The sequence below is a fragment of the Sus scrofa genome, chromosome 4 (assembly GCF_054392235.1).
Source record: "Sus scrofa isolate SSC_HxYL_T2T_F1_AM1 chromosome 4, Sscrofa_HxYL_maternal_Yorkshire_Landrace_v2.0, whole genome shotgun sequence".
Classification (NCBI taxonomy): Eukaryota; Metazoa; Chordata; class Mammalia; order Artiodactyla; family Suidae; genus Sus; species Sus scrofa.
This window is the reverse complement of record NC_139386.1, coordinates 98056941-98079010: the sequence shown is the minus strand read 5'-3', so window position 1 is coordinate 98079010 and position 22070 is coordinate 98056941. Positions and strand designations below refer to the sequence as shown.

At 48.3% G+C, this 22070-nt stretch overlaps 1 protein-coding gene and 1 long non-coding RNA gene across 5 annotated transcripts; one reads left to right on the top strand and one right to left on the bottom strand.

The window, feature by feature from the left end:
* Window positions 1-13059: 13059 nt before the first annotated feature.
* On the bottom strand, window positions 13060-20193 carry LOC146404050 (uncharacterized). The gene is made up of 3 exons (XR_014843136.1): window positions 20067-20193; window positions 19472-19831; window positions 13060-13372 (listed from the first exon to the last, which is right to left on the bottom strand). It is a non-coding gene; the product is annotated as an uncharacterized LOC146404050 (long non-coding RNA).
* Window positions 15314-20784, top strand: HAPLN2 (hyaluronan and proteoglycan link protein 2). 4 transcript variants are annotated; one of them, XM_003355142.6, is made up of 8 exons: window positions 15314-15436; window positions 15617-15661; window positions 16004-16062; window positions 18466-18577; window positions 18784-19137; window positions 19329-19445; window positions 19576-19758; window positions 20160-20784. In XM_003355142.6, the coding sequence occupies exons 4-8, from the start codon at window positions 18490-18492 to the stop codon at window positions 20438-20440; spliced, it is 1023 nt and encodes a 340-aa protein (XP_003355190.2). In that variant the 5' UTR covers window positions 15314-15436; window positions 15617-15661; window positions 16004-16062; window positions 18466-18489; the 3' UTR covers window positions 20441-20784. The 4 variants fall into 4 exon arrangements, with proteins under 4 accessions (XP_003355190.2, XP_084877412.1, XP_084877411.1 ...); XM_085021286.1 differs by having other exon boundaries at window positions 16001-16062; XM_085021285.1 differs by having other exon boundaries at window positions 15568-15661.
* Window positions 20785-22070: the final 1286 nt, after the last annotated feature.

Here is a 22070-nt window from a genome sequence, read left to right as displayed (position 1 = left end):
ACATTTATGGACAATTAATTTTCTTTCTTTCTTTCTTTTTTTTTTTTTTTTTTTTTTTTTTGTCTTTTTTGCTATTTCTTGGGCCGCTCCCGCGGCATATGGAGGTTCCCAGGCTAGGGGTCGAATCAGAGCTGTAGCCACCGGCCTACGCCAGGAGCCACAGCAAAGAGGGATCCGAGCCGCGTCTGCGACCTACACCACAGCTCACGGCAACGCCGGATCGTTAACCCACTGAGCAAGGGCAGGGACGGAATCCGCAACCTCATGGTTCCTATCAGATTCGTTAACCACTGCGCCACGACGGGAACTCCTGGACAATTAATTTTCAATTAGAACGCCAAGAAAATTCAATGAGGAGAAACAGTCTTTTCAATAAACGGTGCTAAGACAACTGGATAGCCACATGCATAAAAAATGAAGTTGGACACCTGCCACACTCATATGTGAAAATTAACTCAAAATGAATAAAAAGCCTAAATGTAAGAGTGAAACCTCTAAAACTCTTAAAAGAAAACATAGAGGAGTTCTCTGGTGGCTCAGTGGATTAAGGATCTGGCATTGTCACTGCTGTGGCTGGGGTTCAGTCCTTGGCCCAGGAACTTCTGTTTGCTGCGTTCATGGACCAAAAAACCCCCAAACTCAAAATCTCAAACCAAAACAAAAAAAAAAGAAAAGAAAGAAAGAAAACATAGATATAAATTTTCATAACTTTGGATTAAACAATAGTTTCTTAGATATGGCTATAAATGTACAAGCCACCAAAGAAAAAAAAAAATGGATATACTGGGGAGTTTCTATTGTGGCTCAGTGGTAACAAACCTGACTAGCATCCATGAGGACGCCAGTTTGATCCCTGGCCCATTCAGTGGGTTAAGGATCTAGTGTGGCGGTGAGCTTCTGTGCAGTTTGTAGACATGGCTTGGATCAGTCATTGCTGTGGCTGTGGTGTAGACTGGCAGCTACAGCTCCAATTTTACGACAAGCCTGGGAACTTCCATGTGCCTTGGTGCAGCCCTAAAAAACAAAACAAAGACGATAAATCGGACTTCATCAAAATTAAAAACTTTTGGGCTCTAGGAGCTCCTGTCGTGACACAGCAGAAATGAATCCAGCTAAGAACCATGAGGTTTCGGGTTCAATCCCTGGCCTCGCTCAGTGGGTTAAGGATCTGGCGTTGCTGTGGCTGTGGTGTAGACCCCTAGCCTGGAAACCTCCATATGCTGCGGGTATGACCCTAAAAGGACAAAAAGACAAAAAAGAAAGAAAGAAAATTTTTGTGTTCCAAAAGACACCATCAAGAAAGTAAAAATAAAATCTACAGAATAGAAGAAAATATTTGCAAATCATATATCTGACAAGGTTCTACTATCCAAAAATATCTAAAGAATTCTTACGACTCAACAATAAAAAGACAACACAATTTAAAATGGGTAAAATGTATTTTCCCAAAGATATACAAATAGCTAATAAAACATGAAAAGATGCCCAATGTCATTAGTCATCAGGGAAATGAAATTAAAAACCATAATTTGATATCATTTCACATCTGCTAGGATAACTATAATTTAAAAAATAAACAATAACAAGTGTTGATGAGGATGTGGAGAAATTGGAACCCTCATATATTGCTGGCGGAAAGGTAAAATAGTGCAGCTGCCTTGGAAAAGTCTGAAAGTTCCCCTAAAAGTTTTGAATTACTGTATGACTCAGCAATCCCACTTCTAGGTATATATCCAAGAGAATTGAAAATATATGCCATACAAAAACTTGTACACAAACGTTCATAGAAGCATTATTTATAGTAATAGCTAAAAAGTGGAAACAATTCAGGAGTTCCCATCGTGGCTCAGTGGTTAACGAATCCGACTAGGAATCATGAGGTTTCGGGTTTGATCCTTGACCTTGCTCAGTAGGTTAAGGATTCTGCATTGCTGAGCTGTGGTGTAGGTTGCAGACACGGCTCAGATCCCGAGTTGCCGTAGCTCTGGCATAAGCCGGCAGCTACAGCTCCGATTCATCCCCTAGCCTGGGAATCTCCATATGCTGCGGGTGCAGCCATAGAAAAGACAAAAAGACAAAAAAAAAAAAAAAGTGGAAACAATCCAAATGTCCATCAACTAATAAGTGGACAAAAAACATAGTAGATCTACAGTGGAATATTATTCAGTCATCAAAAGGAGAGAGATACAGGGAGTTCCCTGGTGGTCTAGTGGTTAGGATTTGGTGCTTTCACTGCCTTGGCCCAGGGTCAACCCCTGGTCTGAGAACTGAGATTCCCACATCAAGCTGCTGTACACAAACCAAAAAAAAAAAAAAAAAAAAAAAAAAAAAAGAATGAGATATCGACACAGGCTACAACACGGATAAACTTTTAAAATATGTTAAGTGAGGGAATTCCTGTTGTGGCTCAGAGGGTTAAGAATCCCACTAGTATCCCTGAGGATGCAGATTTGATCCCTGGCCTTGCTCAGTGGGTTAAGGATCTGGCATTGCCATGAGCTGTGGTGTGGGTTGCAGACGTGGCTCGGATTTGACCTCTGGAAACTTCCATATGTCACAGGTGCAGTCTTAAAAAAAAATTATCAGGAAAAATCACTTTAAAACAAATGGATACTGGAGTTCCCTTTGTAGCTCAGCAGATTAAGAACTGGACATAGTGTTGATGAGGATGTGGGTTTGATACCTGGCCTCGCCCAGTGGGTTAAGGATTTGGCATTGACACAAGCTGCAGCACAGGTAGAAGATGCTTCTTGGACCCAGTGTCGCCACGGCTGTGGCTGTGGCATAGGCCAGCAGCTGCAGCTCTGATTCAACTTGGGAACTTCTGTATGCCGAAGGTGTGGCCATTAAAAAAAAAAAAAAAAAAAAAAAAAAAAAAGGATACTAATTAGAGTTCTTGGTTCTAAGGAACTTGGTGCAGAAATTAGGAGAAATACGATTTGTAGCAGAAAGAACTTCAGGAGGAGGTGGGTTTGGCACTGAGATTACCAACTCTTGAATTCCTTTCTGAATTCCCAGAACAGAATTAAATCCTAAAAATTAAGGCATTGGGGAGTTCCCGTCGTGGCGCAGTGGTTAACGAATCCGACTAGGAACCATGAGGTTGCGGGTTCGGTCCCTGCCCTTGCTCAGTGGGTTAACGATCCGGCGTTGCCGTGAGCTGTGGTGTAGGTTGCAGACGCAGCTCAGATCCCGCGTGGCTGTGGCTCTGGCAGCTCCGATTCGACCCCTAGCCTGGGAACCTCCATATGCCGTGGGAGCGGCCCAAGAAATAGCAAAAAAAAAAAAAAAAAAAAAAAAAGTCTGTGCCTATGTTTCTGTTCTGCAAATAAATTTGTTTAAAAAAAATTAAGGCATTGGGTTATTTTTCTACACTCAGTTAAAGCCCACACAGAATATTATAAAAATCATACTGCAGGAGTTCCCCTTGTGGCCCAGCAGGTTAAGGACCAGATGCTGTCTCTGTGAGGATATGGGTCTGATCTTTGGCCTTGCTCAGTGAATTAAGGATCTGTCCTCGTGGTAAATTGTGGCCTAGGTCACAGATGCTTCTTGAATCTTGTGTTGCCAAGACTGTAGTATAGGTGGGAGCTGCAGCTCAGATTAGACCACTGGCCTGGGAACTTCCATATGCCGTGAGTGTGGTTGTACAAAGAAAAAAAGAAAAAGAGAAGAAAAATCATACCACACTAATAAACCCGTCTGGTGCATAAACTCATATATCACTTTTCTTCCACCTCTTCTCAGTTATTTTTTTTCCTATTACTGAAATCTGAGACTGAGGGAAGAGAAAATCACTTGTGGTTGCAACTACAATGTGGGGATTTTAAAATGTTTATATCACAAATATTGGCAAAGTTTACCTAAGATAATGTTATTTACTTTTTGTTGAGAAAAAAAAAGTGCACCTGTGCCTCTTAGGGTTTTTCTTAGACTGATATTGTTTCCTAATACTAACAGACCTAGGCAATTTCTAATTTTCCTACTTCATTAACCATTTAAATTCATAACAATAAGAATATTACAATCCCTTGTGTATAGTGCCTTATTATTTTAAAATACTGGTATTTATTTAAGACATTGGTTTACAGTTTAAAATGTCATTTTCAGAGTTCTGTTGTGGCGTAGTGGGAAAAAATCTGACTAGGAACCATGAGGTTGTGGGTTCGATCCCTGACCTCACTCAGTGGGTTAAGGATCTGGGTGTTGCCCTGAGTTGTGGGGTAGGTCACAAATTTGGCTTGGATCCTGCATTGTTGTGGCTGTGGTGTAGGCTGGCAGCTGTAGCTCTGATTCAACCCCTAGCCTGGGAACCTCCATATGCGTGGGTGTGGCCCTAAAAAGCAAAAATAAATAAATAAAATGTCGTTTTCACAAACATCATCATTGTTGACTTTCAGTCTAATCCCATGTTGTATGTCATGGTCTCCAGTTGTAGGTGAGTAACCTGAAGGCCAGTCAGCACAGGAAAAGGGAAGGGAATGAGAAGACGTGGTCTCAGCTGCAGACAGCTTGTTCTTCCATGCAGTCTAGTGTGGGGTCTGTTTAACAAACTTTTTTTGTTTTTCTTTTTTGGCCGCCCCGCGCCTATGGAGTTCCTAAGCCAGGGATCAGATTCCAGCTCCAGTTGCAAGCTAAGGCACAGGATTGGCAAACACTGCATCCTTAATCCACTGTGCCAGGCTGGGGATCGAACCTGGGTCCCAGTGCTCCCAAGATGCATGGGATCTGTTGTGCCACAGCGGGAACTCCTTTGCTTAACAAACATTTATTTCTCTTTGAAGCACATTGCCCTCTGCGGCTTGGTATCATGTTTATCTTCCATCTGGGTCTTCTCTCCAGTCTGTCTCTGAGCCCTGCATCCCTGTCTGTCCAGTTCTTGTCTCCGTCTTTCCTGGTCTCAGTGTCTCCTTCTTGGAAGGGGCTTGAACACCAAAGGGCGTGTACCTGCTGGTTGTGGTGAGGTGGTACTGGTACCGGGAGTGGATGCCGGCGGGGCCGCATGACCCGCCCTCTCTCCTCAGTAGTGCTTGCTGCCACTTCTGAGTCATCTTAGAGGAACGAAATTTTCAAGGTAGCAGGCAATTCCTTCTGTTTTTTTTTTTTTTAATATTTTTAAAAATGAAATAATTCCTGATACATGAGTAAAAATGCTGTGGGGCATTTTCTGAAAGGGGCCTTATAAAAGACACCAATGCAAGTGGGAGTAGAGATGGGGGAAAGGGCCATGTTGGAAAGGGAACCAGCAAGGAACCCCAGCCTCATTCTTTCTCTTGGCATTGCTGCTGCAAATACAAAGAAAAATGTTTTGAGAAATTGGGACTCTCATTCTGAACTGACAAAGCATCTGAAGCGGGTGCTAAGTCCTAAGGATGACCCCAGAACTTCGAAGTCCCTGCTGCAGCATTTGTGTGTGTGTGTGTGTGTGTGTGTGTGTGCGCGCGCGCGCGCTTTTTAGGGCTGCACCCTTGGCATACGGAGTTTCCCAGGCTAGGGGTTGAATCGGAGCTGTAGCTGCTGCTGGCCTAGCCACAGCCACGCAGGATCTGAGCCGCGACTGCGACCTACACCACAGCTCACTGCAACGCAGGAACACTTAATCCACTGAGCGAGGCCGGGGATCGAACCTGCGTCCTCGGATGCTAGTCAAATTCGTTAACCGCCGAGCCACGACCGGAACTCCTCTGCTGTAGCATTGCTGTCTCTGAACATCTGCCTCCTTAGATAAGTGGTGACCCCCCAATTGTGCACAGGACCCAAGTTGAGTGCGGAGTCCAGCAGTCAGGGCAGGTAGACTCCGCTTATGCAGCCTTCTAGCGCCATCTTCTGGCTATTTTATGTATTGCATATTAAATCACGAAAAAAATTCAAACACAAATACATAAATGCTTTGAAAGTTTAAAATAAGAGACAACAAAATGCTAAAAATTTATCTTCTCTATGTGGTACCATTTAGGAGAGATGTTCTTCCTTTTTTTTTTTGTCTTTTTAGGGCCACACTAGCGGCATATACAGGTTCCCAGAACAGGGGTCGAACTGGAACTGTAGCTGCCGGCCTACACCATAGCCACATGTCTTGAGTCTTGTCTGCAACCTACCCCACAGCTCATGGCAATGGCAGATCCTTAACCCACTGAGCGAGGCAAGGATCGAACCTGTGTCCTCATGGATACTACTCAGGTTCACTTCCTCTGAGCCACGACGGAAGCTCCCAGATTTTCATTAAAAAAATTTTTTTTTTTGTTAAATTGTATACAATTGGAGTTTCCTTATGGCCCAGTGGGTTAAGTGTTCTGCATTGTTACTGCTGTGGCTCTAGTTATAGCTGGGGCACAGTTTCCATCCTTGGCCTGGGAACTTCTGCATGATGCTTTCGGGGCTTAAAAAAAAGAAAAAAGAAAAAAGTCTACAATTAAGTGTATCATTATGTAATCAGTTTTTAGGAAAGCAGTAAAAGTTGCCCTCCAATTTAAAAATTCTTACTCTATGACTCATTCTTGCCTCATTTTTACATTTAAATCTTTGAGCTTCTTGGAATGTATTTAGTTTAAGGAATGAATTATGGATCAGACTTTTTTCCAAGATGACTAACTGGTTATCCAAGCTCTAGCAATCTCCAATAATAGGCATTTTATTAAATAAATTATGCTATAGCCACCCACTGGAATACCATGCAGATATGGAAAAGAATGAAGAAGCTTTATGTTATGTGCTGATGGAACAGATGCTCGCAATATATTATCAGGTTAAAAAAAGCAAAGTAGGGAACAGTTTGTATAATATGATCTCAATTCAATTTTTAAAAAAATGTATGGATGCTGTACTTTTATTTATTTTGCCACACCTGTGGCATATGGAAATTCTTGGGCCAGGGATCAAATCCAAGTCTCAGCTGTGACCTATGCCATAGTTGTGGCAACACTGGATCCTTAACCTGCTACACCACAGGGGAACTCCACATGGTGTACATTTTTGTAGATTGTTAAGAACTTTCTGGACAGGTACAGAAGTTTAAGAATGGTTTAATTGTTCCAAGAAGAAGTGAGAAGGAAGAAGGAAGGAAGGGTTTTAGTTTTCATTTGTTAGTGGTTTAATTCTTTTTCATTATGTTCATATATTAATTTTTTTGTTTGTAATAAATAAAAATAAGTAGGACATTGAGTTCATATGTATGTGTGGTTTTTGTGTCCTTAAAAATCAGATGATCTCAGAGTTCCCATTGTGGCTCAGTGGTAATGAACCCAACTAATATCTATGAGGATGCAGGTTTGATCCCTAGCCCCACTCATTGGGTTAAGGATCTGGCATTGCTGTGAGCTGCAGTGTAGGTCACAGATAAGGCTCGGATCTGGTGTGGCTGTGGTGTAGGCCAGCAGTTGCAGCTCTGATTCGACCCCTAGCCTGCAGGTTTGGCCCTAAAAAAATAGAAAAGAAAGAGAGAGAGAGAGAGAAAACAAAAAACAACAACAAAAAAACAAACAAACAAAAAAAGGAGTTCCCGTTGTGGCGCAGTGGTTAATGAATCCGACTAGGAACCATGAGGTTGAGGGTTCGGTCCCTGCCCTTGCTCAGTGGGTTAACGATCCGGCATTGCCGTGAGCTGTGGCGTAGGTCGCAGACGCGGCTCGGATCCCACGTTGCTGTGGCTCTGGCGTAGGCCGGTGGCTACAGCTCCGATTGGACCCCTAGCCTGGGAACCTCCGTATGCCAAGGGTGCAGCCGTAAAAAGCGTGCGCGCGCGCGCGTGCGCACACACACACACACACACAAAGACAAAAAAAAAAAAAGAAAGAAAGAAAGAGAAGAAATCAGATGATTTCTTAGAATTAATCAACAGCATTTGGGTTTTTACTGATTCTCTTCCTTTTGACACTTCTTCTTCTCACCTATAGATGAGGGCTAAATTGTACTGAGTGCCTTCTATAAGTCAGGAACTGTTCTAAATATTGACGTCTTTATCCTCACTTTCAGACGAAAATGATGAAGAGCAGGTAAGTTGCCTAATGTTATCCAGTTAGTAAGTTGCCTGAGATTTTTCTCCAGACACACAAATTCCAGAGCCTGTGAAACGTAACTATTATGCCCTTCCTTTGGGTTAAGCTCACAAAAAGTAAAAGAAAACCTCAATTTTATTTATTTACTCAGTAAACCTATTCTGTATGCCTAGTATATGCAAGGTGAGAAAGCTGTTACCTTGTTTCTTCAGATGCTTCCTGGAGGAAACGCAATGGATGCACTATAAAGTCTCTGATGTAGCTAATGAAGCTGAGTTGCTCTAACAGTGGTGGTCAGTGGAGCAGCAGCCTTTGCAGACTTAACTATATGAAGCCACCCGGGGTTCCCATTGTGGCACAGTGGAAACAATCCGACTAGGAACCATGAGGTTGCAGATTCGATCCCTGACCTTGCTCAGTGGGTTAAGGATCTGGTGTTGCCATGAGCTGTGGTGTAGGTCACAGACGCAGCTTGGTTCTGGTGTTGCTGTGGCTGTGGCATAGGCTGACGGCTACAGCTCCAATTCAACCCCTAGCCTGGGAACTTCCATATGCCCATATGCCGAGGGTGCAGCCCTTGAAAGACAAAAAGAAAAAGAAAAAAAAGAGAGAGAGAGAGAGAGAGAAGCCACTGTATGGGAGTTCCCTGGTGGCCCAGTAGATAGGATTCAGGCTTTCACTGATGCAGCCCAGGTTCAATCCCTAGTCTGAGAACTGAAATCCTACATCAAGCTGCTGTATGCTGTTGGCACCATCCTCCCCCTGACCCAAAGGCAGTGTAGATTGTAGACAACTCTTGCTGAGCCACTGCTGGTCCTCTGTAGGCTGGAGATACAAAGTGTCCTACCTTCGAGGAGGTGCTGTCCCACAGGGAACTCAGGCACAAGTTCTACCAGTGGATCTGCTATTCGAGGGAGGCAGAAAAGTGCTTCGTGTTGCCTTCAATATAGGTAAGTTGAGAAGTGAAAAAACACAATTCTCAAAGTCATTTGTTAACTTAGGAGTCAAGGATTTATTCGACTCATTAATGAGGGAACCAAGAAGAAACAAAAGAACTGTTTCAAAGAGCCCTTGAGAAACAAGGATTTAAGTAATCAATTAAAAAAGGAATGCTGACATAAAAATGCTAATTTAGATGTGACTGGCCAACTTTCTAGAACAAAAAAACCCAAAGCACCTTTGCGATTAACTTCTCTATTGGGCAATAAAACCCTATCATTTTATCAACTTCTGCGAGTTAAACACTAACCAAACAGGACTATAAGAGCTTCACCTTTGCCAGTTGTAGATTATTTATCAAATATACTAGAGCAACAAAGTTACAGTCCTCAGGAGAGTCAGTTGAGCGTCAAGCAAACTTTTAGGCAATGCTCTAGAGTGACACCAAAACGACAACAACAAGCAATCCCCATTTTACCTTTTCTAAGTTTGGAGGATTTTTTTTTTTTGTCTTTTTAAAATTTTTATTTTAAGGACCGCACCTACAGCATATGGAGATTCCCAGGCTAGGGGTACAATCGGAGCTGCACCTGCCAGCCTATACCACAGCCACATCCACACCAGATCTGAGCTGCATCTGTGACCCACACCACAGCTCACAGCAATGCCAGATCCTTAACCCACTGAGTGAGGCCAGGGATGGAACCCAGTTCCTTAAGGGTCTTAGTTGGGTTCGTTACTCCTGAACCACGATGGGAATGCCAGGAGGAATTATTTTTTTACAGAAGGGAAGAACTCACCTAGATTTGAAAATGAACTCTCTGGGTTACTCAGTAGCTAGATGACCTCGAACAATTTAATAACTTTCTCCAGACATGAGTTTCCTTGTCCATAAAATGAGGATGAGAAAACTGTGAAAGCATATCTCTCATGTGAAAGAATGTGGAGCCATAATTTGGGGCTCACTTTAAAAAAGTGTTCATGGAGTTCCTGCTGCGGTGCAGTAGGTTAAGGATCCAGCGTTGCTGCAGCTGTGGCGTAGGTCAGAGCCGTGGTTCAGATTCGATCCTTGGCCTTGGAACTTCCATATGCCTCAGGTGCGACTGAAAAACAAACAAAAATCACATTTTGGTCCGAGAATGGATGATTAATACTTGCAAATCTTACTTTTGGGAGTTCCCATCCTGGAGCAGTGGTTAACAATCCAACTAGAAACCATGAGGTTGCGGGTTCGATCCCTGGCCTTGTTCAGTGGGTTAAGGATCTGGCATTGCCGTGAGATGTGGTGTAGGTCACAGACTCAGCTTGGATCCTGAGTTGCTATAGCTATGGCTGTGGCTGTGGCCGGCGGCTACAGCTCCGATTAGACCCCTAGCCTGGGAACCTCCATATGCTGTGAGAAGCAGCCCTAGAAAAGGCAAAAACAAACAAACAAACAAACTTACTTTTGGCTTCTGGATTTGAAAGAGCAAGGCTTGAGGCCTGGGAGCATGAGAAGGGCTGATAAAATGAGGACTCTGGGCGTTTCCATCGTGGCTCAGTGGTTAACAAACCCAACTAGTATCCCTGAGGACAGGGGTTTGGTTCCTGGCCTTGCTCAGTGGGTTAAGGATCTGGTGTTGCCATGAGCTGTGGTGAAGGCCAGCAGGTGCAGCTCCGATTTGACCCCTATCCTGGGAACCTCCAAATGCCAAGGGTGAGGCCCTAAATAGACAAAAGACAAAAGACCAAAAAAAAAAAAAAAATTGACCACTCTGGATCTCAGGGTATTTGCAGAGACAGGTGAACAAAAATGCAACTTAGGAGTTCCCGTCGTGGCGCAGTGGTTAACGAATCCGACTAGGAACCATGAGGTTGCGGGTTCGGTCCCTGCCCTTGCTCAGTGGGTTAACGATCCGGCGTTGCCGTGAGCTGTGGTGTAGGTTGCAGACGCGGCTCGGATCTTGCGTTGCTGTGGCTCTGGTGTAGGCCGGTGGCTACAGCTCCGATTGGACCCCTAGCCTGGGAACCTCCATATGCTGTGGGAGCGGCCCAAGAAATGACAAAAAGACAAAAAAAAAAAAATGCAATTTAAATGGTCCACTTGAGTATAGCCATGAACTGACTGTGACAAACAGAACTGATAGGTGGCATGATCAGCACTATGTAAAATATAGTTGTTAAATCTTAGTAACCATGAAAATAGCTTCTAAGCTTTTTTTTTTTTTTTGCTTTTTAGGGCCACACCTGTGGCATATGGGGATTCCCAGGCTAGGGGTGGAATCGGAGCTACAGCTGCCAGCCTCCACCAGAGCCACAGCAATGCAGGATCCAAGCTGCATCTGCCACCTGCACCACAGCTCACAGCAACGCCGGATCCTTCACTCACTGAATAAGGCCAGGGAGCGACCCACCCGCAACCTCATGGGTCCTAGTTGGTTTCATTTCCACTGCACCAAGACAGGAACGCTGAAAACAGCTCCTAGATGTTTGTCTTTTACCGTTCTCTGCACTTTCCATCATTTTATTTTACCCTCACGTACCTCTGGGATGGGACAGGTGTTATCCCACTTGATTGAGTACTTCATAAGGTCAAGACCTTCATAAGCTCATTTACTGTGGTCACGCCTACAGCTCCCTACACCCCCAGGCCCTTCAGAAAAGAGGGACTTCAGAGAAGTACGACCTGGCCCTGCCCCTCACCCACAACACCCTCAGGGTAGAGACGCTTGATGAACCTGAACATTTGCCAGGTTGACAGGAGGACGAGACATTCTCACTGCCTTCCTTCAAGACCTTTCAGAGCCAGGAAGAAGCTGCCCACAGAGCCAACCAGCTCTTCCCTCTGGACACACGGACTTCTAGTTTCTAGGTTCTGATCAGTACAGAGGTGGGCACAGTGGGGCCCCACATCAGGGCTGGAGTGACAAAGAGAGAACTGAGTTCTGTCCAGGACTCCTGGACTGGGTGGGACAGCCCAAGAGGAGGCACAGACAGGGCTCCAGGAGGCATCTGAGGCATAGTGATAACCTCCTCCTAGTCTCCATAGAGATGGAAGCAGAGTAAGACGGAAATAGAAAGAGAGACACCTTCACTGTTTAGAGGGAGACCCCCCCCTACCCTGCTCCACAGGGGGACCCCATCTGTTCTTAGAGGGTGTGGCTAGTGCAAGGATGAGTGAGTCTAATGAGTCTCAGCTCTTTCCCATCTTGTTCTCCCCTCATCTAACCTTTTTCCAATTTGAACCAAATGTTTTAACAATGAACCTCACTCAGAGCATGCTTTTCACTTGGTAGGAGGCTGCTCCATCACCCCCACACCAGCCAGTCCCACTGGGCAGGTATGGTACCCCTTTGATATTCAGAGAGACTGAAGCTCCAAGAGGTTGGTATAGAGCCTCACATGAAGTCAGCCTCTGGCTGGAACCAGATTCCTGATTCATGGTCCAGTGTTCCTCCCATTAGGCCAGGTGGCTTCATGCCCTCCTCTGAATTGACAGACCCCCTCCCCTCCAAGGGCGTGGACCCCCATCTTCCCCTTCCTTCCCACCTCTGACTCTATCCACAGTACAAAGGTGGTACAGGCTACAGAGATGTGTCCTGAGTGGAAAAGGTGGGCTTCCACAAGGCTGCCTCCCCCAGGCTCGCCCTACAAGCTGCAGAAGACTTTGCCCCGGGAAGGCAGGGAGGTGATGGAGGCAGCTGTGTGTGGATGCAAATTTTATTGGAAAGAGAGGGAAGCCCTGCCAGGCACACCTAGCCATTCCTTTTGATGCCCCCTAAGGTACCATTTTGCCAACTCTTCCAGTTCTTAGTGCAACAATCCCAGCAGTGCACCGGGACCATGCCTGCCATCACCAAGGATCCAGAAAATTGGTTAGCTGGGCATGCCTGGAGGATGGAGGCTGAGTCTGGGGGGTCAGGACTCCATGCTTGTTCTGGACGATTCCACCTCACCCTCCCTGGTCAGGAAGCTGCAGGAGTGGCAAAGGCCTCTCCTGGGAAGATGCCAGTTCAGGGAAAAGACACCAACTTGAGCCTGAGCAGTCTTACCCCATTCCTATATCCCAGCGGCTTTGGGGAGAACTGAGAATGGATGTGATCTTGAGCCAAGTAAACAGTTTGGATATTCACGCTATATTTATTCCATCCTCAAAGGATTTATCAAATAGTTCCAGGCCTTCCTCCCTGCCCAACTCAACCGTTTACAGATTTATAAGCAGAGACTCCAAACAACTCAGGAGTGATCTGGGGAAAAGGAGCAGCGAAGGGTGAGTCGGGTGGGGAAAGGGAGGCGCGAGACCGTCTCCCTTTCCGCCGCCCGCTGCCCGCCGGAGGCTGTTTGTTTGCATTGGGCGGAAGCCAATCAGATGCGCGGATCACGGTGTCCCGGCAGAGGAGACAGGCGGCTATTTGTCTCTTCTCGTTTGTCCTTCTCTCTCCGGGAGGAAGACGGAAGGGCTGAGGAAGGGATGGCGCGAATGGGAAAAGACAGTCAATTCGATCCCTAAACAGCGCGGTCGGGCTGGGCTCCCCGCTATGTAATGTGGCCCCAGTGAAGTCTCTGCAGCTCCACTGACTTGGAGAGTGGAGGAAAAGAGTGGAAGAGGGAATTGCGGGGGGGGGGGGGGGGGGGCAGCAGAATGTTCTAGGTTTGACTCAACAGTTGCATTCCACGTGGTCTGGGGCAAGTCACTTTCCCTTCCATCTGCTCTTCTTCCTCTGGTAAATGAGGAAGCTGAGCCTCCGGAGGGCCCCTCTAGTTCTGAGAGCATAGGATTTAGTAACCCGAAGCTACAGAGAGAAGAAGGCTAAGAGGGGATTTGAAGGTGGAAACGCTTTATTTTATTTTAGTGCTTTTTAGGGCCGCACCCGCGGCATATGGAGGTTCCCAGGCTAGGGGTCCAAGCCGAGCTACCGCTGCCAGCCTAGGCCACAGCCACAGCAACACTGGAGCCTTAACCCACTGAGCGAGGCCAGGGATTGAACCCACAACCTCATGGTTCCTAGTTGGATTCGTTTCTGCTGAGCCACGATGGAAACTCCTGGAAATGCTTCTAAATGGCTATTTACAGAGAAAACCCTCCCTTTGCACAGAGAGCAAACAAAAAAGAAATGGGCTTATTTAGGGTGTCGGAAAAGTCCTACATCTTGATCTGGGGCAAAGTAGTTACAGATCTGCACACATGCTAACGTTTATGTACAATGAAGATCTGCACTTTGTTACTTGTAAATTATACCTCAATAGAAATGTTTTAAAAACACCAGCAGAATTTTTAGCAACATGAATGGACCTAGAAATTATTATGCTAAGTGAAGTCAGTCATACAATGAGACACCAACATCAGATGCTTTCACTGACATGTGGAATCTGAAAAAAGGACAGACTGAACTTCTTTGCAGAACAGATGCTGACTCACAGACATTAAAAAACCTATGGGGGGGGCGGGGGGATGTGCTTGGGTTATGGGATGGAAATCCTGTGAAATTGGATTGTGATGATCATTATACAACTACAGATGTGATAAATTCATTTGAGTAATAAAACAAAACAAAACAAAAAAACAAAACACCTCCAGCTGGAATTTAGACTGCAAAAAGAACTTCCTAATAAGAGGAATTTTTTTTTGTCTTTTTGCCTTTTCTTGGGCCACTCCCGCGGCATATGGAGGTTCCCAGGCTAGGGGTCTAATCAGAGCTGTAGCCACCGGCCTATACCACAGCCACGGCAACATGGGATCCGAGCCACATCTGTGACCTACACCACAGCAACGCCGGATCCTTAAACCACTGAGCAAGGGCAGGGATCGAACCCGTAACCTCATTGTTCCTAGTCGGATTCGTTAACCACTGCGCCACAACGGGAACTCCGAAGAGGAATTTTTGAGAAGTGCATCTCCACCGGGGGAGGTGAAGGGTCTCAAGAACTTTAATATTCTCCATCTGCTGGGGAAGGAGGAGCTGGGGAACTAGGGGACAAATAAGATGACCTCCCTTGGAGAGCTTCCCAAAGTCCTTCCATCTCTCCTATTGCAAGGTTACCCACTCCCTCTGCCCTCCATGGAGCCCAGCTATCCCCTTGGCCTTACACAAAATTTCTTTTGAGTATTGAGAGGAACCCATTTTAACCTTCTCATCAACCTTCTCTCTCCCCCTCCCCATTTGCTTCTCCTTGGGGATGTCAGTTCCTGTTCTGGGCCCGCCCCCATCCAGACCCTTTTTCCGGTGATGTGTGCCAGCCGGTCCTGCATCCCACATCCCCAGCTGTTGACATTTCGCTGCCATTACCCAGAGGATAAAGAAAGGGCCCCTGTTATTCAACAATAGGGAAAAAGAAGGAGACAATGGGAAATTGTGCTTCCGACGGGGTGGGGACAGAGAAGCAAAGGACAGCCAGACGACAGACAGGGGAGCTGGACAGAAGGGGTCAGGTTTCTTGAAGCAGCTGGAAGTCCTGGAAGTCTGGTTCCCACCTGGAGAGTCTCTTCCCATAGGAGATGCGCACCCAGGCACCGGAGGGCGGAGGTGAGGACTTTGTTGGGGGAGGGGGAGGGGTGCTGCTTAGAGGAGGCCCGTATGGAAAAATTCAGGCAGCTGGAGCTCTGACACCCATGGACCTTTGAGCCTCATTTGTGGTTCACCCCCATGCCCATCAGCCCAACATCCTCGTACCCACCAATCAATCTGTCCCTTCTCTGGTTCAAGCGCATCTGGAAGAATCAAGGCAGCTGATTCTCTGCAACATTCCAGGTAATTGATCATCCTTGGTTGCCTCCTTTCCCTCATCCCTCTTCATGGGTTCCCATGTCTCTTCCCAAGCCCTGTGTCTTCCGTGGGCCCAGGGCAGTGGGTGCCAAAGATAAAGTGCCCGATCACGGAGCTGGACCCAGTCACTTAGCCTGGCTTAGGGGAATGAGGGGTGGGGGGACTTCTTGGTAGTTTTCTTTGAACTCAGGGCAGAAGCTTTTCCTTAAAGGGGCAAAAGGGGAAAGAAACCACACTGATCAGGGGCCCAAATTCTGGGGCTCTAAGTTGCTTGGACCTCCCCGGGGTGGAGGCAGTTCCTTCACCAGGAACCCCTTCCTCCAGCAGGACAGAAAGCTGCCAGTCACCACTCCCCCCATCCCTGTGAAGAGACTCACTTCTAACAGGTCAGTGTCAAAATAAATACCTTACAGCATATTATTGATCAGAATGATCAGAAAAATAATTATCAGTGAAATAATTTGATACTATACCTAAAGTTGTTCCATCAAAATTATGAATATTTCTCTTCCATAAAATTTTATAAATGTAAAAAGGGGGGGGAGGCACTGGAGCTGGGAGCTGCTCTCTTACTCTCTATAAGGGGTATGAAGAAGCTATGTGTGTGCCTGCTTTGAAACAAAGAAATGCAGAGCAGTGACTAAGAGCTTGAGCATCATGTGAAGTCTGGATTCGGGTCCCAGCAAACTCCTCCCCTTGCTAATTATACGATCTCACTCAAGTTTCCTGAAATGTGTGCACCTCTGAGCATGTATAAAATGAGATTCAGGGGAGTTCCCATCGTGGCACAGCGGAAACGAATCCAACTAGGAACCATGAGGTTGCGGGTTCGATCCCTGGCTTGCTCAGTGGGTTAAGGTTCTGGCGTTGCCATGATCTGTGGTGTAGGTCAAAGACTTGGCTTGGATCTGGTGTTGCTGTTGCTCTGGCATAGGCCAGCAGCTACAGCTCCGATTGGACCCCTAGCCTGGGAACCTCTATATGCTGCAGGTGTGGCCCTAAAAAAACAACAACAACAACAAAAATGAGATTCAGAGTTGTTCCTACATCACAGGACTGCTAAGGGGACTAAATAGAAAACCGTGCCTGCAAAGTGCTTATAGCAGTTTCGAGCCTCTTATACTTTAAAGGCGTTGGTGCTGGCTGTCGAGACTGTGGGCTCCTCAGTCTTGGTTCCCAGTGTCACTCTGCTTACCCAATTCCCCTGTATACGAAAAGTGTTCTCCTCATTCAAGTCCCTGTCTCAGATGCTTTCCTCTTTAACCATTGGGAAGTCCTTCCTGCGCCTAACCCCTGTCTCTCCTGCTTCATGCTCTAGCTTTCATTTGCAGGAAGATGGAGCTCAGCTCCTCAGCTTTCAGCCTCCTCCTCAGTGTTTCCTTCCTCTTGCTCTGTCCCTCCTCTTCTTTCCACAAGTCCTTAATGTGAGCTCAGTCATTCACACACACATTTATTTAGCACCTGCCGTGTGCCAGAAACTATGCTGGGAGCTGCGGATAACAACTAAACATAAATAGTCCTTACTAGTTATCAGGCCCTATTTAAGCATCGTACCTATATTACTTCATCTAAGCTTCGCAGTGCTCAGGGAGGTAGGCGTGCCATTATTCGCCACATTTTGCTGATGGGGCCATTGAGGTAGAGAGAGCAACTTATTCAGAGTCATGCAATTAGGAAGTGGAGGAATCAGATTTAAAAAACGAGTAAAACTGGAGTTCCCTTGTGGCACCGGGGATTAAAGACCTGCTGCTGTCTCTGCTGGGGCTCTCGTTACTGCTGCAGCTTCGGTTCAGTCCCTGGCTCAGGAACTTCCATATGCCTCAGGTTCATCAAAAAAAAAAAAAAAAAAAAAAAAAAAAAAAAAAAAAGGAGGGGGGAATCAACTACTGACATAGACAATTGTGTTTGAAATAATTGCCTTGTCATTTTATACTTGATAACGTTAATTACTGGAATGCTCACTGACACAGTTTTCATATGCATATGTATTACATTCAAATCACACTAATCTAGCTGCTTGTAGAAGCACTTTAAGAAAAAAAGTCCCCAGTCCAGGGCAGCAGGGGAACCAGAGGAGCAGATCGCAGTGCACTACAGGGTGAGGAAGTGGGGGGAGAGGAAACGTTTGCCAGAGGAGGTGAGGCCCAAACTGGTGGTCTGTAAGAAGAAGGTGATGGTGAACTAGGACTATGTTGGAGCCGGAACATGTCTGGGGCACAGTGCAGGGGGCACAGGTGGTGAGGGGTAGGGTGGGGGCGATACTGGAGGCACAGGGAGAGGCTGGATCACAGAGAGCCTTGGAAGCTGGGTTAGGAGACTGGATTTGATCCTCAGGGCAATGTGGAGTCACAGTTTTAATCAGGAGAGTGACCAGACCCTATTTACCCTGGCTTCAGATGGAGAAGGGGTGTCAGGAAAGGACAGAGACCAGAGCTGGCAAGCCTAAAGGGAAGACTTGGGAAGTAGCACTTGTGCTGAGAAGGGGATAGACAGGGAATGTGCCAAATCAGGACCTGCTGACTCAAGGGATGTGAGAGAAGACAGATGGGCCCAGGAGGTGGTGGGGGCGGGGGCGGGGGCGGGGGCGGGCATGGGGGGTGGAGCTTGTTACCACCCCTTCTCACCTATCACCTTCCTTTTGCCAACTTCAGCCCCTTCCTCCCCACCCCAGTGGCTTCCAGCTGGATAGTCCCCTCTGGGAAATCCCTGATGTGAGTTCATCTCCCACCCTGCTCACCTACCCTACATTCCCTTTGTCCTAAGGAGTCCCCACCCTTTGTGCCCTGCAGACCCTGCTGGGCAGAATCCCCACCATGCAAGGCAGGCTCAGTCTCCCCACGCTCTGCCACTTCCTTCTCCCTTGGGCCTTCACCACCCTCCACAGAACCCTGGGGGACCCAGGTAAGAACTTAGTTTGGCCCAGAATCTGGGGAACAGTAGTGGGGAGAGTGGAAAGGGCAGCTGTGGGAGGACTCTCAGGTCTGAGAGTCAGTATGGAGTGAGCAGCAGAGGAGAGGTTTGGGGGAGTCTGGGAAATGGGATCCGGTTAGGTATTTGGGACATTGGGGGTCAGGGGGGTTCCTGCCACTCTGGCCCCCTCTGCTCAGCATCCCACCCTGGCCCCCACTACCTCCTGCCTCCCATCCACGAGGTCATTCACTCTCGTCGTGGGGCCACGACCACGCTGCCCTGCGTCCTGGGCGCCCCGCCTCCCAGCTACAAGGTCCGCTGGAGCAAAGTGGAGCCGGGGGAACTCCGGGAGACGCCGATCCTCATCACCAACGGACTGCAAGCCCGCGGCTACGGGCCCCTGGGGGGGCGTGCCCGGATGCGAAGAGGGCACCGGCTGGACGCCTCCCTGGTAATCGCGGGCGTGCGCCTGGAGGACGAGGGCCGGTACCGCTGTGAGCTCATCAATGGCATCGAGGACGAGAGTGTGGCTCTGACCTTGCGCCTGGAGGGTGAGGCCCTTCGGTCCCCCCCCACCCCCGCGCCCTGGCTCCTCTCTTGCGAGTGTTCCGCCGACTTACCTTGGGTCTCCCAGGATCTCCCCCGCCCGCTCCTGGGGTCCCCCCTCCCCGGCCCTCTCTCCTAGGCTACGCCGTCCTTCCTTCCCCCTTCTCTTTCTCCCTATGCTGTCTGCCACCCCCAGGTGTGGTGTTTCCATACCAGCCCAGCCGGGGCCGGTACCAGTTCAATTACTACGAGGCCAAGCAGGCGTGTGAGGAGCAGGACGGACGCCTGGCAACCTACTCCCAGCTGTACCAGGGTGAGCAGCCGAACCCGGGCACCTACCAGACGCCCTCCGGGCTGTCACAAGAACCCCAGCGGAGGCGAACTCCCGGCCTGTGACGCCTCTAATCTCCGGATCACCTCCCATCCCCGCCATCTCCCGCCAGCGTGGACCGAGGGTCTGGACTGGTGTAACGCGGGCTGGCTGCTCGAGGGCTCCGTGCGCTACCCAGTGCTCACGGCGCGCGCTCCGTGCGGTGGCCGAGGTCGGCCCGGCATCCGCAGCTACGGGCCCCGCGACCGGAAGCGCGACCGCTACGACGCCTTCTGCTTCACCTCGGCGCTGACAGGTAAGGGGCGGGACCAGCCACCTTCGCGCCCAAGGGGGCGGGGCCTGACCGCTGCGAAGGATCTGGACCTCACCTGTAAAAGAGGCGGGGCAGGACAAGTAGGGCCTGGACCCCGACCTGAAGAATGGGGAGGGGAAAGTAGAAGGCTGGTGCCTGGAGATCCCAGGCCAGCTCCGTGGTTTCTTCAAGGCCTCGCCCCTCTATCACTCCGCCCACCCATGCTCCGTCCTGCCTCGCGCAATCTCACCTGCACACCCGGCCTCAACATCCCACTCCTCCTACCCAAGCTCGGGCCTACCCGTCCTCACCTGCCCTTCGATTCTGCTCCCTGAGAGTCTGAATCCCGCCGCGCCCCGGCCAGCCTTGCTCTCGGTCAGTCGATGACCCGCTTTGGTCCCCAGGCCACGTGTTCTTCGTGCCGGGGCGGCTGACGCTGTCTGAAGCCCATGCTGCGTGCCGGCGGCGCGGGGCCACCGTGGCCAAGGTCGGGCACCTCTATGCTGCCTGGAAGTTCTCTGGGCTGGACCAGTGCGACGGCGGCTGGCTGGCTGACGGCAGCGTGCGCTTCCCCATCACCACGCCGCGGCCGCGCTGCGGGGGCCTTCCGGATCCCGGAGTGCGCAGCTTTGGCTTCCCCAGACCCCAGCAGGCGGCCTATGGGACCTACTGCTACTCCGAATAGGGGTTCACCGCACCCCCTCCAGCGTGCTCCACAAAGCCTGGGAATCGTGCCAGGGGTCTCTTGTCGCCCCTTCCCCGAGAGCATCCCCTTCCACCAGACGAAAAGCAACCCCTCTTGACCCGCCTTCCCGGGCTAGGGCTGCAGGCTACGGATCCCGGCTGGCCGGGGCGTCAGAGAGAGGAGTTGGTGGCGCCCCCGGTGGCGGTGCACGGCTATTACCCTAGGACCTGAGGCGGTTCGCGTGCCTCAGCCAACCGTGCAGCCCACGCTAGGTGGCGGAAGGAGAGTCGGGGGGGGGGGGGCATTAACTGATTCTGTATACAGTAATAAAATAACTTGAGGACTTTTTGTGTTGGGCGAAGCTGTAAGCGCGACGAGGCGTGGGGGGTCGAGGTGGAAGACTTTGGATCCAGGGTGTTGACGGCGCTCCTAGGAAGCAGAGTAAGAGGAGGCGCTACTGCCTCTGATGGGTGAGCCTGCAAGAGAGTAGCGACTGAGAGGAGAAGTTACCGAAAGGCATAAGGAAAATTGGAGGCGCGTGGGCAGCCCTGTCCCGGGATAGAAACAAATGAACCCCGGGTGGTGTTGTGCCAGGCACCACGCGGCGGCGCCACACACTCACCTAAGATTACTCTAGCTCACATTGGCCGGGGCGCTCCAAACCCCCAGGCCTAGCTCCTGGGCACAGCAGAACAAATACACAGTGCTGCTAGCAAATCTCAAAATGTGTTTGGAACCTGTCAGTCTCCCAGAAGGGTTTGCATGATTATGATTAAAGGTAGGAAAGTGATTTCGTTGTTACAACTGACAGGAAAGAGGGAAGAGGCAAACCAACACAATAAGGTCCCCTCAGGTTTGATGCCTTAGGGTGGCTATGCATTCTGCTTACCTTCACCACCACCATGGCTGCAGGGGCAAAAGGAGCAACTGAACCAGGAACATTCTTTTTTTTTTTTTTTCCATATTTTTTCTTTTTCCGGCCAAACCCATGACACATGAAAGTTCCCCTAGGGAAATTGAATCCAAGTCGTAGCTGCAATCAACACCACATCTCCCACAACACCAGATCCTTAACCCACTGCACCAGGCTGGGGATCAAACCTCACTGTCACAGAGACAATACTCTTTCTGTTTTTTCAAATTTTATTGAAGTACAGTTGATTTACAATGTTGCGATAAGTTCTGCTGCACAGCAAAGTGATTCAGTTATACACACATCCCTTCTCTTTCAGATTCTTTCCCCATGTTATCACAGAATATTGGGTAGACTTCTTTGTGCTATACAGCAAGTCCCTGCTGACCATCCATTCCATATACAATAGTGTGTATATGCCAGTTGCAAAGCCCCAATCCATCCCTCCTAACTCTGCCCCCAGGAACATTCTTAACATCTGGCTAAAAGAAACATATCGGTAACTCAAAAGACAAACGAGTGTTATTAATTCATTGTCCTTAATATATATATATAATTAATTTATATATATATATATATATATTATTACTGTTCAAGCAATCTAACTACTCCACAAAAACTTGGGCTGCAGAATAGTCATGGCTGGAGCAGAGTATGAACTTTCTTTCTTTTTTTTTGAATTAATGAATTTTATTACATTTATAGTTGTACAATGAT